Genomic DNA, 15332 nt, shown 5'->3' with positions numbered 1-15332 from the left:
AAAAGATTATTTTCTCCCAAAATCAATTTGTAGTAAATTCAAATCACAACACAACAAGAAAAACATTTTTTTGAAACCTTGTTTGTGTGTGACAAAAAACTTCTAGTATATAACTAGATACTTATTGGATCAATTCATTTCCATTCAATTCATTATCCTTAAACCAACTTTCCATGTAATCCTTTGTTAGAACATAACACGAGGTCCTGAGGTCTTTTTTTCCTCCGATTTTTTTCTAAACATCTGTAAGTTCATGTTTAACAAGGATGATTGAAACATGATATGGTGAAGTTTTACATTTTTGTGTTGAGAAGGTCCTTGCTACAGGATCACTTCCTGCTACACCAGAGTGATTCTTTTCAACCGGGAGACCTTTCTGATCCAAGGCAGCACTGGGGCTACCAGACTGGATTTGAGACTTGGCTACTATGTCCCTGAAGGTCTCATCAATGTACCTCTCTGTCTGCCTCAGCTCCTCCAGGTCTGCACTCTAGCCTCCAGAGATCGGACTTGTTCTCTTGAGAGCCAAGAGCTCTTTGCACTGGGTGTACACATACAACCTCTCAGTGGCGGGTAAAAAATCATACATGTGTATCTTGATGCAAAAGATTGGAAAGCCCCTCTCTTGCTGCCGGACTGCTATCTTCATCTTAATTTTCTTGTGTTCCTAGTTAAGTTTAGGTTGCTATGGGAGCTGGAATGTGTATATTTAGAGTCTTTTAATTAGTGAATACACCTATAAATTTATCTGGTAGTGAGCCTACAAGGGGATGATTAAACTCTCAATAAGGGGCTGGTGCAATAGTATGATTTAGATAAGAGCCTGATTGATTTTTAATGAGGGTGTCTCTTGCCTATAAATCAAGGGATGAGCTAGGGGTGGGTAGGTGGGAGGGAAAAACACACTAGAATTAATTCCCTCTGGCTTGCTTATTATCTCAGACCCACACAAACTCTAAAGAATATACCCCGCTATTTCACCTCTCTCCAAACTTTAAGTCCTAAGATTTCCCAAAGCTATACTTAACGATCCTCTTCAACCACCAGCAAGATGATTTTCTGTCAGTGGATTAAGAGGTCCTCTTCTACTGCAAGGGTTGTGGGACCTCTGGAAGTTGGGGATGTGGAGTTTGAAGCCTGGATCACTTGCTGTAATCTCTGGAGTCCTCTCCCGGGGGATGCTGAGAACAGTATGCAGATGAGCCTTCCAGTCCTCTTTTACTGGAAGCTGGGGCTAAAGAGTTCGAAGCCTGGATCATTCGCAGTGACCTCTGTCTTCTTTTGGAGATAGAATTGGGCCGATGCCATATAGTGCGTTCGACTGAGCGCACCATTAGTCCCCTTTTGGCTGCGCGTTTTTGACACGCTATTTTTACCCCTTATTCAGTAAGGGGTAATAGCGAGTGGAAAATGCGTGGCCAACCCCCCTGAAACTAATAGCGCCCGCAACATGCAAATGCATGTTGATGAGCCTATTAGTTAGTCCCGCGCGATCCAGGAAGTAAAATGTGCAGCCAAGCTGCACATTTTACTCTCAGAAAATAACTCCTGCCTTAATTTAGGCCAGCACCAGGAAAGTGTACAGAAAAGCAGAAAAAACTGCTTTTCTGTACACCCTCCGACTTAATATCATAGTGATATTAAGTTGGAAACCCCAAAAATAAAAAAAAAAGATTTTAAATTAAAAAATATATATATAAAATCTGCCCGCGGGTTGGAAGACGGATGCTCAGTTTTGCCAGCGTCCATTTTCCGAACCCGTGGCTGTCAGTGGGTTCGAGAACCGATGCCGGTAAAATTGAGCATCAGCTGTGAAACCCACTGACAGCCGCCACTTCTGTCAATAAGGAGGCGCTAGGGACGCGCTAGTGTCCCTAGCGCCTCCTTTTACACTAGCGCGTCCCTAGCGCCTCCTTTTACCGCGGGCCCTCATTTAAATACTTTATCGCGCACCCAGGAGAGCCAGCGCATCCCGCAGTTTTTATTGTATCGGCCCGAATGTTGTTTGCACAGCTTCTGCATGCATCCTTCCCTCTCATGTCAAATTTACATACATGCAGATGCCTCATCAATGTTTGTAGTGAATTTCACTTCTAGTTAAAAATATCAAATCCCCACTTCGGGCTTCCTTTTAAGCTGCAGCAGATATTGTGATACAAGATAAGGTTCTTTTGTTATTGAAAGTGCAAGATGGATTTTTAAACCTAGGCTTTGCTTCTACAATGTGATATTTCTTAGGATCACTAAGCAAAGTTGTAAAATTTGCTTTATAAAATGTTTAAAATATGCTAAATATTGAAATAAGATTAGCAAACAAGTTGTAGGTGATACATTTTTATTGGCCTAACTCAAGAGAGGTGACGCCGGGGCCCTCAGGTATGACAAACCAGTCAGGTTGGTCAGAATATCCACAAAATATGCATTGAATTTGTTTGCATACACTGGAGGCAGTGCATGCAAATACATCTCATGAATATTTAGATGGGATATCTTGAAAATGCAACTGTCTTGTGGCATTTAAGGACTAGAGTTACCTACCCCAGTAATGTAATACATTTATGATTAGCTTAACTATGTAGAATGAAAGAAACCCCATCATCCATGTTTGGTTTTTTTTTTTTAATCGGTAAAGATCATAAATTGTACTCATTTGGTACCACCCTAGGATTTAAAATTATGTATGTCAGGACCCTAGTTTTCAGCAGTGCTATAGTAATTGCAGAATTTTCCTTTTGCTGTAAGATCTCAGCAAACCATCTGCTAGCTGTTATCTCCCTATTTCATGCAGGTCAGCACCTCATCCTTGCTTCCTGCCTATGCTGCTGTCCAGGTATGTCATGTGGCTCTGTTTAATATGAGTCAATGCCAGTAGTAACTATCAGGATGGCGGGACTCAAACCAGACAGATTTATGCTGTGGTTGGGCAGGCAGAAGCAGCAGCCTGAAAGGAGGGACTAGAGATAGCCTTGGGGGAGGAAGGAGACTGGAGCAGCTGTGGAATGGGGGAAGAGGGAGAGAGGCAGCAGCCTCGAGGTGGTGGAGTGGAGGATGGGAAGAGAGTCATAAAGCAGGGAGATACTGAAGGCGAGAAGAAAAAAGGGGATGAGAGATCGACTAGGGGGAAAAAAGGGAAGGGAGGGTAGGATTAATGAGAGGTGGGATAAGATGAGAGAAGGAATTGGGAGAGCAAAATGAAATGAAGAGTAAAAGAAAACACTGAACTGGATAAAATAAATAATGAACAAAGAATAGAAATGTTGATGCAAAAAGTTTAAAAAAACCATTTTTTGTGTGTGTGAGGAAAATATACAAAACATGTATTTGAGTATGTATATTAAGTCATTTACAAGTACATGCAGATATATACAAAGGTACCACTGAATCTAACCATGAGCTGCCACCAAAAAACAAGGGCCTTGATGTGTGTCAGCAATTCACAGGGGGGGTCATGTTAGTCCTTTAAAAGACTACTGATAAGCTCAAATGCAGAGCCCTGGAAGCTGTAACTGCTTTTGTTACTGTCTGTTACATCAATATTTATCGGTCTGCAAAAAGTGTAACAGAATGCTGGAGTGTGAGTAGCGAGTCTCGGTCATTCTCATATTGACCTGACTTGCATTCTGAAAAGAAAAAAATATATATTTAAAAATGATGCTGTGAACATTACAAGACACTGTTGCTCAAATGTAACTAGCTATCTTTGCTGTTTACTAAGAAAACAAAGTAACTAGCTGCAGCTACTTTTTAATTGCTTTTGTCCCACTGGCAACTAAGTTGTAATCTCTTTATCACTGGTTTTGTTCCTGTGCAAATTTTCAGCAGTAAGTAAATAACTCCGGAACATGTAGAATAAGAGCTCTTCACAGACTTGTTCTGGGATTTTGTAACAATATTTAAAGCCTGTTTCTTAACGCCTCACTTTTTTCTTAGATTTTCATTTTTTCTTTGTATCTATCTTTCTGTGTCTCTTATATTCTGCAATTAAAAAATGTGTACCTTTTTATTATGACTGTGCCCCATGTTGGGTTTTTTTTTGTTTTTTTGTTAAAGATCCTCTTCTCTGTCATTGCAGCAGAGACTAGTTGTGGCCCCCTTCTGTGGCTACAGGAGCTTGAGAAGACCATAAAGGGTGCATATTCATGCTCTCTTGAGATCAAAGGAGCCTTAGAGACTTCTCAAGGTCTGCTCTTGAGCTGTCTGTGCTGTATTCAAGCTTTGTATCAGGGTGACACCTGCATGGGGTTTTTGAAAATCAGTCCAGCAGCTGCTGACTTAGTTTCATAACTGGGGGGAGGGGCACATAAATAAGAGGAGTTTTTTTAGAAATGCAAACCCTTATTTCTCAAGATTAAAAGTATGAGTAGAGGGGATCATAATGATAAGTTTGTTTTTATCTTGCAAGTGAGCTATGTAATAGCGATTGTTGCTAGTGCTGCTGTAATGAGGGCATGGAGGCAGCTCACTTGTATCTTCTATGTCTGTGAACCTGGTATGGCTGACTCAGCTTTCCATCCAGTTAGTGCAATCTTTAGATGTTTTCCAGTCTTAACATTGCACTGAACTGTGTTGCCTAGCCCAGGATCATAGAAAGCAGACTACAAAGAAAACTTGGAGTCTTCCAGATGAATACTGTCTGAGCCCTAAGTTAGTTTGTCTGTCCTCTGCTCTTAAAGGGGAACACATTCTTCAACTCCCAGGCAGTCTGTTTACCAAGAGAAAAGTTTCTTCTTAACTGGAAAGTAAATTTTCAACCTAAGAAGACTATAAGCTATCTTACCTTGAAGAGAATGCCCTGCTTCTCCTGGAAACATCCATTTTGGGCTATTAGCAGCAGAGCACTGACGTCAAGAAAACCTTCTCGTTTTGGGCAAATAAGCAGCAGCACAATATGGAGGCGCCCTCATCCTTGTAAACTAATGCACAGTCAGCTCAGCATGACATTTGTACCTGGCTGGGACAATGTCACTTCAAATATGAAGGAGGAATGTAGGCCTTGTTCTAAAAGCTCATGCCCTACAGTCTCTCTTTTGTTGATCCATGAAAAGTAACACAACCTACAAAGACTCCAATGTGGTGCAATAAAATACAGGGAATTGCAACATTCAATCCAAAAATCTTGAGATTTCATTTTTATACTAGGATTTCATTCTTGTTTTTGAGTGTAATTTTAATCTGAGATCTTGAATAGGACAAGGTGCTCTAGTATATACATACATTATAAATGAGAACAGCAAATATATTTCTCAGGTAAAAGAAATCCTGCTCATGTCTTATCATGCTTTTGCAGGCTGACTTTGTGCAGATCTGAAGGCTTTCATGGCTGCATCATCCTCTTCCTCCTCAGCTGGAGGGGTCAGTGGGAGCTCAGTCACAGGATCTGCTTTCAGTGTCTCGGACCTGGCCCCTCCTCGGAAAGCCCTTTTCACATACCCCAAAGGAGCCGGAGAAATGTTAGAAGGTGAGTTAAAGGGTGCTCTTAAAGAGAGGATGTAAGGGAACATTTAAAGCCCAAACAGCCATGCACCCACATTGGTGAGAGCATAAAGATTTGCATTCAAAAAGTACAAGGGTTCCTAGAAAGGAGAAGAGAGGAGTAATGTCTAGAAAAGCTGAGAGAAGCAAGGAAGGTTGTCAAGATGGCAAAGGCACAATCGGAGAAAAAAAAAAAGCTAAGGCAGTAAAGCAAAGTTAGTTTTGTACAGATATGTCAGTGAAAAACAAAAGTGCAAAGGTGACATTGTAAGACTGAAGAATATGTGGAGAGCGACAAGGAAAATAGAAAAACACTGGAGAAGGACCACTGAGCATTGTATATATGTAGGGACCTTCGTTTTCAGATTTTATTTTGCCTGGGAATTTCAATATTAGAATAAAGAAATCAGTGGGAAAATGATATAACAGGAGAAAAATCAGTAGAAAAATCATTTTTCCATTGATTTCCTTTTTGTTCTAACATTGAAATCCCCAGGCAAAATAAAATAAAAACTGAAAAGTAAGATCTCTACACATATGGTAGAGGAACTAAACTATCACTGCTTTCAGAAGAGAGTGTGCATAGAAACAGCAAAATTGAAAATGAACAAGTCAGTGCGGCCAGTTGGGATTCATCCTAGTTGTTTCCTATCCCAGTCCTGGAGGCACTTTGCTCCCAGTACTGGGGATTCTGTGAAGGCAGTGCCCTTCAGGAGAGGGAATCCCAGCCGTCACTAGTTACTGGTACCTAGTAGCGATGTTCAGATGTTCAGGGTCTGTGTTAACGGGATTCCAGAGGGAGCTATTGCCCCTGGCTGAGTGGGGGGGGGGGGATGGACCTCTGAGTGTTGTGTATGAAGGTTCATGGCACCAGAACCCAGCAGAGACTGGTTCCAGTTAAGCACCAAAAGAAACAGAAGGAAACTTCTAGGCCCAAACAGAAATGGAATATCTTGTCAGCCAAGTCAGAATTTTTAAAACATACAGCATCTTCAGCTGGTGAACAGCTGAACTCTTTCTGTTTGGGATCATGGGAAGAGGAGAATCTTCTGCTGGCAAGGCAAGCAGCTGGAGATTTTCAAACAAGAACAGCAAGTGAGTTTTTAAATTGAGGAGCCTAACCGGTAGAAGATTCAAGACAAGAGGTGTTTGGCTGTGATTATAAGGTGAGGTTGGGTGTGTTTTTTTTGACATGCACATTCAAAAAAAAAAATCTTGTCTTAGAATTTGGATCAGTATGGTCACAACACCAAAATGTATAATAGTGATATATGTTTCAGCAAGGGCCATTTCAGCCTTCAGTCAAATGTCATGGATAGAGAAGAGATAGCCCAGTCCTCAAGAGCCACAAACAGATCTGGTTTTCAGGATATCCACAATGAATATGCATGAGGTAGATTTTCTTCCAGTGCCTCCATAGTATGCAAATCTACCTCATGCATGTTCATTGTGGATATCCTGAAAACCAGATCTGTGTGTGGCTCTCTAGGACCAGAATTGGCTGCCCTTGGGATAGAGTGAATTATGTTAAACTGATAGGTAGGTGTTTGAAGGGGTTTATATGAAGATACAGTCTGTAAAACAACAGTTCATCATGGTCAATATATGTTTGCTGTGTTTGAGAAACACTGCCTAATTTCACATTTTACAGCCTGATAATTTTTTTGCAGGTGTGCTAATCATATTTCAAACTGAATTTGAACACTACTGTCTTAATTTTGTTTCAAAAACTGCTTTTCATTCATATTGCTTTCTGTATAGGTGGCCACCTAAGACTAGAGTCCTGTGTGGGTTTTCCTGTTGCATTCAGCCTTGTGTATCACTAAAACCTGGTTTATTATATGCTGAGATTTGCCTAGGCATGTCATCAAGATCCACTTTGTTGAAATGCTTTGTCTCCCCTGTTGCATTCACTTACAACAACCATGCCCTGCAGATCATGGTTTCTTCTAGTCCAAGTTATGTATGCTGAATCACTTGTAAATCCCCAAGTTTTCCCTGCCATTTAAGCTCTAGCTTGAGCAAGCAACAGTTAGCCCATGCTGTGGTGAGTCAAACCACCAGATGGTGCTCATTGATGCCATGGTTTCTAAAGTGCACTCTTTGTAGATTGTGCTCTTTTATTGGCTCAACAAAAAGGTTTACATTTGAGCATTTGAGACTATACCAGTCCTGTCCTCAAAAATGAATAAACGAAAAGACACAATACTTCTAACAATGGAATTTTTGTATTTTCATTGTGTAATGAGAGAGCATTTTTCCCACTAACCTGTGGCAGAGAATAGGGATGGAATAGAGATCAAGCACAGACACTTACAGCTTGCAGCATGTCACGTATACTTTTTTGATGTCACTATGAATCATTTTCGTTTTGCATTTTTATTTTGATTGCGAAATAAATGAAACATATTAGTGATGTGTTATGTTGAAATCATGTCATGCTGCTGAGTGACTGTAGAAGAATGGGAATTTCCTTCCCTACAAACAGGCCTTTTGGTGCATGAAATGAAAGGAAGAAGCTGTACTTCTTGCCATTCAGAACATGGACTGTGACCGAGAGCCACAGCATAGATCAGGGGTGGGCAATTCCAGTCCTCGAGGGCCACAAACCTGTCGAGGTTTTAGGATATCCTAATGAATATGCATGACATAGATTTGCATACAACTGAGGCAGAGTGCATGCAAATCTCTCTCATGCATATTCATTAGGGATATCCTGAAAACCAGACTGATTTGTGGTCCTCGAGGACTGGAAGTGCCCACCCCTGGCATAGATGGTATTGGTATAGTTGAAGCTCATCTGCATACTGCACCCAGCATCCTCTGCTATAGAGGCCTGAGGAAGGTTAGACTCACCTGGATTTCAATTTTCAACACCCTTCACTCCTTTGATCAACAGGCCAGATGGTGTGTGCCATAGAACCATACACACTCAGTTCAAACATAAACTCAGTTCAAAAAATACCTACTGTATCTGAATATAACTTGCCTTGAGCTACAATGAAAAGGCATGAGCCAAATAAATAGATTCCCACTTCCTATGGTCTGCACTGTTTCCTAATGCTTCCTCTTTCTTTCTTTCTCCCGATCTTACTGCCACTGGAAAACATTCCAGACATGGAAGCTACAACCACTCTTCTCTAAATTCTCCCCCTCTCTTCTGACTTATCCATGCTTTCTCCCTTTCATCCAGCCATCGCCACTGTCCCTGAAAGTATCTCATCCTTGTCACACTGCCATCAACTCAGCTGGAGATAACAATCCCAATCCTGGCCCTTTAAGGCAAATCGCAAACCATCTGTGTACATCAACCCATTACCCTTTCAAACTCATCCCCCTCCTTTCTCCTTCTCTCCTGTTTTTTTATGGAATGCTTGCTCAATTTCAAACAAGCTTGCCTATAATCATGGCCCCTTTATCTCTCATTCCCTCCATCTTATCACTCTGACTGAGACCTGGATTTGCTTTAATGATTCGGTTTCATTTCCTCTCTGTCAGGAAGGTTATTTTTCCCACTTATTTGCTTGGTATTAACAGTGATGTGTTGGGCTGCTATTTTCTCCCTTTTGCAAGGTTCATCTCCTTGTTCTTCCTCAATCCCACTCCTTTTCAGGTTTGTATCATCTGTCTATTTATTCTGCTCCCCCCATCCATCCAAATAGCTGCCATCTATCATCTCTGCCCCCTCCCCCCAATCCCCTTCCTCTTTTCTCACATAGATACATGTTGGCAGAAATTGACAATTATGGCCTATCCAGTTTACCCATCCACACCAACTACTCAGTTTAAAAAAAAAAGAGGTTTGTAGAGAAAATTAAACTACCTGTGAACAAAATGGAGGACAAAGGAAGCAGGTGTGACAAGGAGAGGAGAATTATATAGAAGACTATAAACACAAATACTTATAGTCTAGGTAATAACAATTAAGACTTGCAAACCCTGATATTTGTCCTGGTGAGGACTACCTTGCTCCCCATGTCAACATACACTGCCTCCCGCTGATGTCATTGGGAGCACAGTGGAAGGGGCTGAGTTAGTCTCCTGATGTTCCTTCTTCTTTGTCTTATCTTTCCCCTTCCTTATTCTTGGAACCTTCCATGCTGATGTGACTCTCTGACTCCTATGTCTCAACTCCTTACTGTAACCTCATTTCCCTGTACATACCCAGATCAGTCCAGACTCCTGGATTTGGCTTCCCTGCCAGCAGATGGAGAGAAAGTTTTACTGATACTGCTACTTAACCATGTGTGCCACCTGCAATTCCTCAGTTTTTCTCTGTCTCCAGCAGATGGTAGACTGTGCAAAACCTGCAGTTCTGCAGTCTGGGCAACTTTTGGATTTTGAGCCTTCGTCCCAGGGTTTTTTGGATCCTGATGGGTTCTTCCCTGCCTGGTGGTCCAGAATCCCTCCCCTTCACGAGGCCGCTTAGGCGGCTTTAGGCTCGGAGTAATTTTTTCACCTGAGTTTCAGTTTTTGAGCGCTCTTCTTCAGCCTGGAGGAGTTTTCAATAAAGTTTAAAAAAAGAAAAGAGTTTCAGGCAGCAGCACAGCTCTCCTGTGTGAGCGACTTCCTTTTCTTTCTTTGGTGGCTGAGCTGTTTGACTGGGTTGTTAGAGCAATTTTCCTGCTCTGATGTAGGTTCCCCAACTACAGTGATGGACCGTGGGTCAGCATGCCATGCGTGCGGCTCAGCACGTTCACGGCTTAACAGGCTTGGGCTTGTTCTCTGGCTGTTCAGCAGGGAGGGAGTGCTCGTCTGACGGCCGGGCATACGCTAAAGAGAAACGGAGGGCTCCTGCTTCTGTTCCAACATCGCTGCTGGGTTCGCATGGAGGTGAAGATCCCTTCCCGCTCAGTGCGGGAATGGCAGCCATTTTTAATTCACTTTTGGCCATTTCCGGGTCATCAGGAGGGAGGGGAATGTCCCCTCGCATTTGTCTCCGGCATGTTCAGGCTCGGGGGAGGATCAGGGAGGCTCGAAGAGGAAAGTGGTTCCCATGCTGCCTTTCCCAGGTTCTTCTTCTGCTGGGGCTGTGATCTCTAAGCCGTTTTCAGCTGACTTTGTATTGCTGCTATTTGAGGCTTATCTGGCCAAGCAATAGGCAGCTTATTCTCATTTGGATTCTCAGTCCCAGTCTTCGGAGGCATGTGTTGTGGGGCCCAAGCAGGATTGTTTGATTAGAAAGCGCGTTTCCTCTGTTCAGAAATTATTGGGTCCTCCTCTGGGTTCAGGGCCAGGTGGAGATGACTCGGAGGATGGGAGATGGGACTTCACTGAGTCATCTCCACCTGGCCCTGCACCCAGAGTAGAACTGGGACATCCTCAGTGAGGACAGGGGATCCTGCTGGCAGTGACTTGCCAGTAGATCAGGAGGCAGGAGATATGGGTCTGGGGGATGATCCAGAGGGAATCCCGGCCCCCGAGGGGAATGACCCAAAGGTAGTCCATCATTTTAGAAAAGAGGAACTCTGCCCTTTAATTCCTCAGGCTATTCAGGTGCTGGGGGTTAAGGTTTCTCAGGAAGATTCTGATTTGGAAGGGGCAGATCCATTTCTGGATGGGCTGAGGGGTCCCCCAACAGCCTTCCCTTATCACAAATCGGTGAAGAGGTTGGTTGAGAGGGAGCGGGGAAACTCCCAATTCAGGGTTAAAGGTGGGAAGGGCCATGGCAAAGCTGTACCCATTACCCGAGCAGACGCTGGAGCTTTTCTCCCTTCCTAAGGATGATGCTGCATTTTCAGCAGTTACTAAAAAACAACCATCCTGGTGGTAGGATCTGCAGCATTGAAAGACGTGCAGGATCGTAAACTGGAAGTACACCTCAAGAGGATTTTTGAGGTTTCAGCCCTAAGTTTGCGCACTGCTGTTTGTACTAGTTTTATGCAGAGTGCTTGCCTGAGCTGGGTGCACAGAAAGACTCCCGAAGTCAGGCGAGGAGGCAGACAGTTCTGAATGTGTTGAGGCGGCAGTGACTTACAGGGTGGATGCTCTATATGATTTGATTCGGACATCGTCTCGGATTGTGATGTCTGCGGTTTCCACCAGAAGGTTGCTTTGGTTACGTATCTGGTCAGTGAACATATCTTCTAAGTCTCAGCTAGGTTTGCTTCCTTTTAAAGGCCAGCTTATGTTTGGTGAGGACCTGGAGAGGTTGATGCAGACTCTAGGTGATAATAAGGTTCTCAGATTGCTGGAAGATAAACCTAGGGGCAAGAGATTTTTTCAGGTCCATTCTCGTTTTCGGGATGTTTGAAGGGCCTATCTGGCAAGGGCAGTGCCAGGTTCACAAAAGCAGTTTTCCCTTCGGGACCAATCCTGGGGTCAGTCCTTTCAGGGATCCCGGAGACCGTTCAGAGGCGATGCCAGTGCTAGCGCAGCCGGAGTTAAGTCCTCACAGTGAGGCGAGGCTGGTCCACTCCATCATTCCTTTTATAGGCGGTCGCCTGGCATGGTTTTATGCGGAGTGGGCCAAGATTACTCAGGACCAGTGGGTTCTCAGTGTGGTAAGAGATGGCTATGCTTTGGAATTTGCTTGTTCGGTCCGAGGCTTGTTTTTAGTTTACCCTTGCAGTTCCGTAGACAAAGAAATGGCAGTTCGAGAGACTCTGGACTGTCTGCGGAAACTGGGGGTGCTAATTCTGGTTTCCCATGAGGAACTAGGCTTGGGAAGGTATTCCATTTACTTTGTGGTTCCAAAGAAGGAAGGCTCTTTCCACCTGGTTCTCAATCTGAAAAAGGTAAATGCAACACTCAAGGTACCGCATTTCCATATGGAGACACTGAGGTCAGTGATTGCTGCGGTTCACAAGGGAGAATTTCTGGCATCTCTGGATCTAATGGAGGCGTATCTCCACATTCCCATTCGGCCAGACTCTCAACGTTTTCTGCGGTTCATGATTCTGTGCCAGCATTTTCAGTTTCAGGCCTTTCCTTTCAGTTTGGCCATGGCACCATGCACCTTCACCAAGGTGATGGTGATGGCAGTGGCTTTGCATCAGGAAGGGGTTCTGGTGCATCCTTATCTGGATGATTGGCTTATCAGGGCAAAATCAGAGGTTCTTTGTCGCCAGTCAGTTCAGAAGGTTGTCTGTATTCCTGAGTCACTCAGCTGGATGGTAAATTTGGCAAAGAGTCACCTGCAACCATCGCAGTCCCTGGAGTATCTAGGAGCTCGGTTCAACAGTCTGGAAGGCAAAGTGTTTCTCACGGAGGAGAGTGTTCTGAAGCTGCAGGGGTAGATTCATCAGTTGTTAAGGTTACCAATGCCCAAGGGTCTGGGAATATTTGCAAGTTCTGGGCTCTATGGCTTCAACCCTGGAATTGGTACCATGGGCATTTGCTCATATGAGACCCTTGCAGAGGGCTCTCTTGGCACGATAGAACCTGATCTTGGAGGAGTTTCATCTTGCTTTGCTGCTCGGGGGAGACTCTGTCCTGGTGGTTTCTAAGTTCCAGTCTCGTTCGGGGGGATAGACCTCAAAGTTCTGGAGTGGGGAGTGGTTACTACTGATGCCAATCTCTCTGGTTCGGGAGCAGTTTGTCAGCAGCAGTCGGTTCAGGGTAGCTGGTCCATGAAGAGTCTTCTTGGTCTATAAATCAGTTAGAGACCAGAGCCGGTCCACTTAGCCTTTCAGGCTTTTCTGCCATTGGTGAGAGGTTGTTCAGTGTGGGTCCTGTTGGACAATGCGACAACTGTAGCTTACATAAATTGACAGGTTGGAACCAAGAGCTGAGAAGTGGCCCAGGAGGTGCAGGAGTTGATTCTTTGGGTGGAACAACACCTGGAGCAGATAGTGGTGTCACACATTGCCGGGGTCCAAAACGCTCAAGCAGATTATTTGAGCCACAGGGATTTAGATCCAGGCAAGTGAGAGTTGTCAGAGTCTGTGATTCAGCTCATTCGCGAAAGGTGGGGCTCCCCCCACGTGGATCTAATGGTGACTCATCAGAATGCCAAGATGTTTCGATTTTTCAGTCTGAGAAGGGAGCATGGGGCCGAGGGAATCGATGCTCTAGCAGTACCCTAGCCTCGGGAGGTTCTACTTTATATCTTTCCTCCTTGGCCCCTTGTGGGCAAGGTGTTGCATCGCATAGAAAGGCATCCAGGTGATGTGGTGTTGATGGCTCCAGAGTGGCCACATTGCCCATGGTTTGTGGATCTGATCAACATGGCAGTGGATGGCCAGATTCGCTTCAGTCACCTAGCGGGCCTTCTTCAGCAGGGTCCCATATTTTCAGAACAGCTCACTTGCTTTTGTCTAGCAGCATGGCTTTCGAGAGGCAGCGATTGAGACGTAAGGATTATCCTGAGCTGGTCATTGCTACGATGTTACAGGCCAGGAGGAAATCTACTAATCTTTCGTACATATGGGTATGGAAGGTTTTTGAGTCTAGGTGTTGCTCTAAAGTGGTTCGGCCTCTCAAATTTTCAGTGGCTGACATTTTGCAAGAAGGTTTGGTCAAAGTGTTGTCTCGGAGCTCGCGTAAGATCCAGGTGGCAGCCCTGGGTTGTCTTCGAGGCAAAATAGAGGGCTCTACTTTATCGGCTCACTCAGATGTGGTTCGGTTCCTTTGGGGGACGAAAAATTTATGTTCGCCAATGCAGAAAGTGTGTCCATCTTGGAATCTTAATCTGGTCCTTGGAGGTTTATATGAAGCTCCTTTTGAACCACTCAGAAGAGCTACTCTTAAGGACTTGACTCAAGGTTGTTTTCCTGGTGGCCATATGTTCGGCTCGAAGAATTTCTGAGTTGCAGGCTTTATCTTGCCATGAGCCATTCCTTCAGGTTTTGGACTTGGGGGTGTCATTGCGGATAGTGCTTTCTTTTTTTTACCTAAGGTGGTGTCTACATTTCACATGAATCGGACAGTGGATCTTCCCGCTTTTCCTGAGTTTGACGCCTCCACTCCTCAAGTGAGGGAGCTCAAGTTGTTAGATGTGAGGAGAGTGTTTTTGAGATATCTCAAGGTGACTGACTTCCAGAGGTCTGATCATCTCTTTGTTCTGTGGAGTGGGCTGAAAAGAGATTTGAAGGCATCTAAGGCTACTATTACACGATAGTTTAAGGAAGCTATTGGATCCACTTACATTAGTAAGGGTCGCCTGGTTTCTGAGGGCTTGTGTGCTCAATCTACATATTCTCAGGCGAGGGCGTGGGCAGAGGCTCAACTAGCGGGAGATTTGCAGAGCAGTGACCTGGAAATCGCTACATACCTTTGCAAGGCACTATCGGCTGAATTTGGGGAATACGGTTTTCCCATCTTTTGGCAAAGGTGTTCTGCGAGCGGGACTCTACAGGTCCTTCCCTGAATAGGGAGCTTTGGTACATCCCAGCTGTCCTGGACTGATCTGGGTACGTACAGGGAAAGGAAAATTGGTTCTTACCTGCTAATTTTAATTCCTGTAGTACCACAGATCAGTCCGGAACCCGCCCAATTGGTAGAGGGGGCGAATTGTCTGCTCATTCTGGTTTTATAGTGTGAAATACAGGATTGTTTAAATAAGAGCAATTAGTTGAAGAGTTTTGTGGTTTTGAAAGTTTTGGATAGATTTTTTTTTTTGGCTTGGGTACAGACTAATACTGAGGAACTGCAGGTGGCACACTTGGTTAAGTAGCAGTATCAGTAAAACTTTCTCTGTCTCCATCTGCTGGCAGGGACGCAAAATCCAGGAGTCTGGACTGATCTGTGGTACTACAGGAACGAAAATTAGCAGGGAAGAGCCAATTTTCTTTTTACCTTCCTATGCTCTACTGCCTCCCCTCAATAACATAGCCGCTGTCTGTCTTGATCTAGTTCTTTTTTCCAGCTGCTCTTTCAGTTTTCTCCACCTCTTTTTTTTTTTCCCTTTCTTATTATCT

General features: G+C 44.1%; 1 protein-coding gene across 2 annotated transcripts in view; it reads left to right on the top strand.

The window, feature by feature from the left end:
• ANAPC16 (anaphase promoting complex subunit 16) overlaps positions 1–15332 on the top strand; it is a 46432-nt gene that overhangs the window by 8169 nt on the left and 22931 nt on the right. The window contains exons 2-3 of one of the 2 annotated variants that reach the window (XM_029609034.1): positions 2789–2830; positions 5288–5458. In XM_029609034.1, the coding sequence (XP_029464894.1) occupies positions 5317–5458 (142 nt within the window). In that variant the 5' untranslated portion in view covers positions 2789–2830; positions 5288–5316. The remainder of the gene's footprint in view (positions 1–2788; positions 2831–5287; positions 5459–15332) is intronic. The other variant, XM_029609033.1, reaches the window with a different exon arrangement.

Source organism: Rhinatrema bivittatum, chromosome 7 (genome assembly GCF_901001135.1).
Source record: "Rhinatrema bivittatum chromosome 7, aRhiBiv1.1, whole genome shotgun sequence".
NCBI classification, from domain to species: domain Eukaryota; kingdom Metazoa; phylum Chordata; class Amphibia; order Gymnophiona; family Rhinatrematidae; genus Rhinatrema; species Rhinatrema bivittatum.
This window is presented reverse-complemented; position numbering and strand designations above follow the sequence as displayed.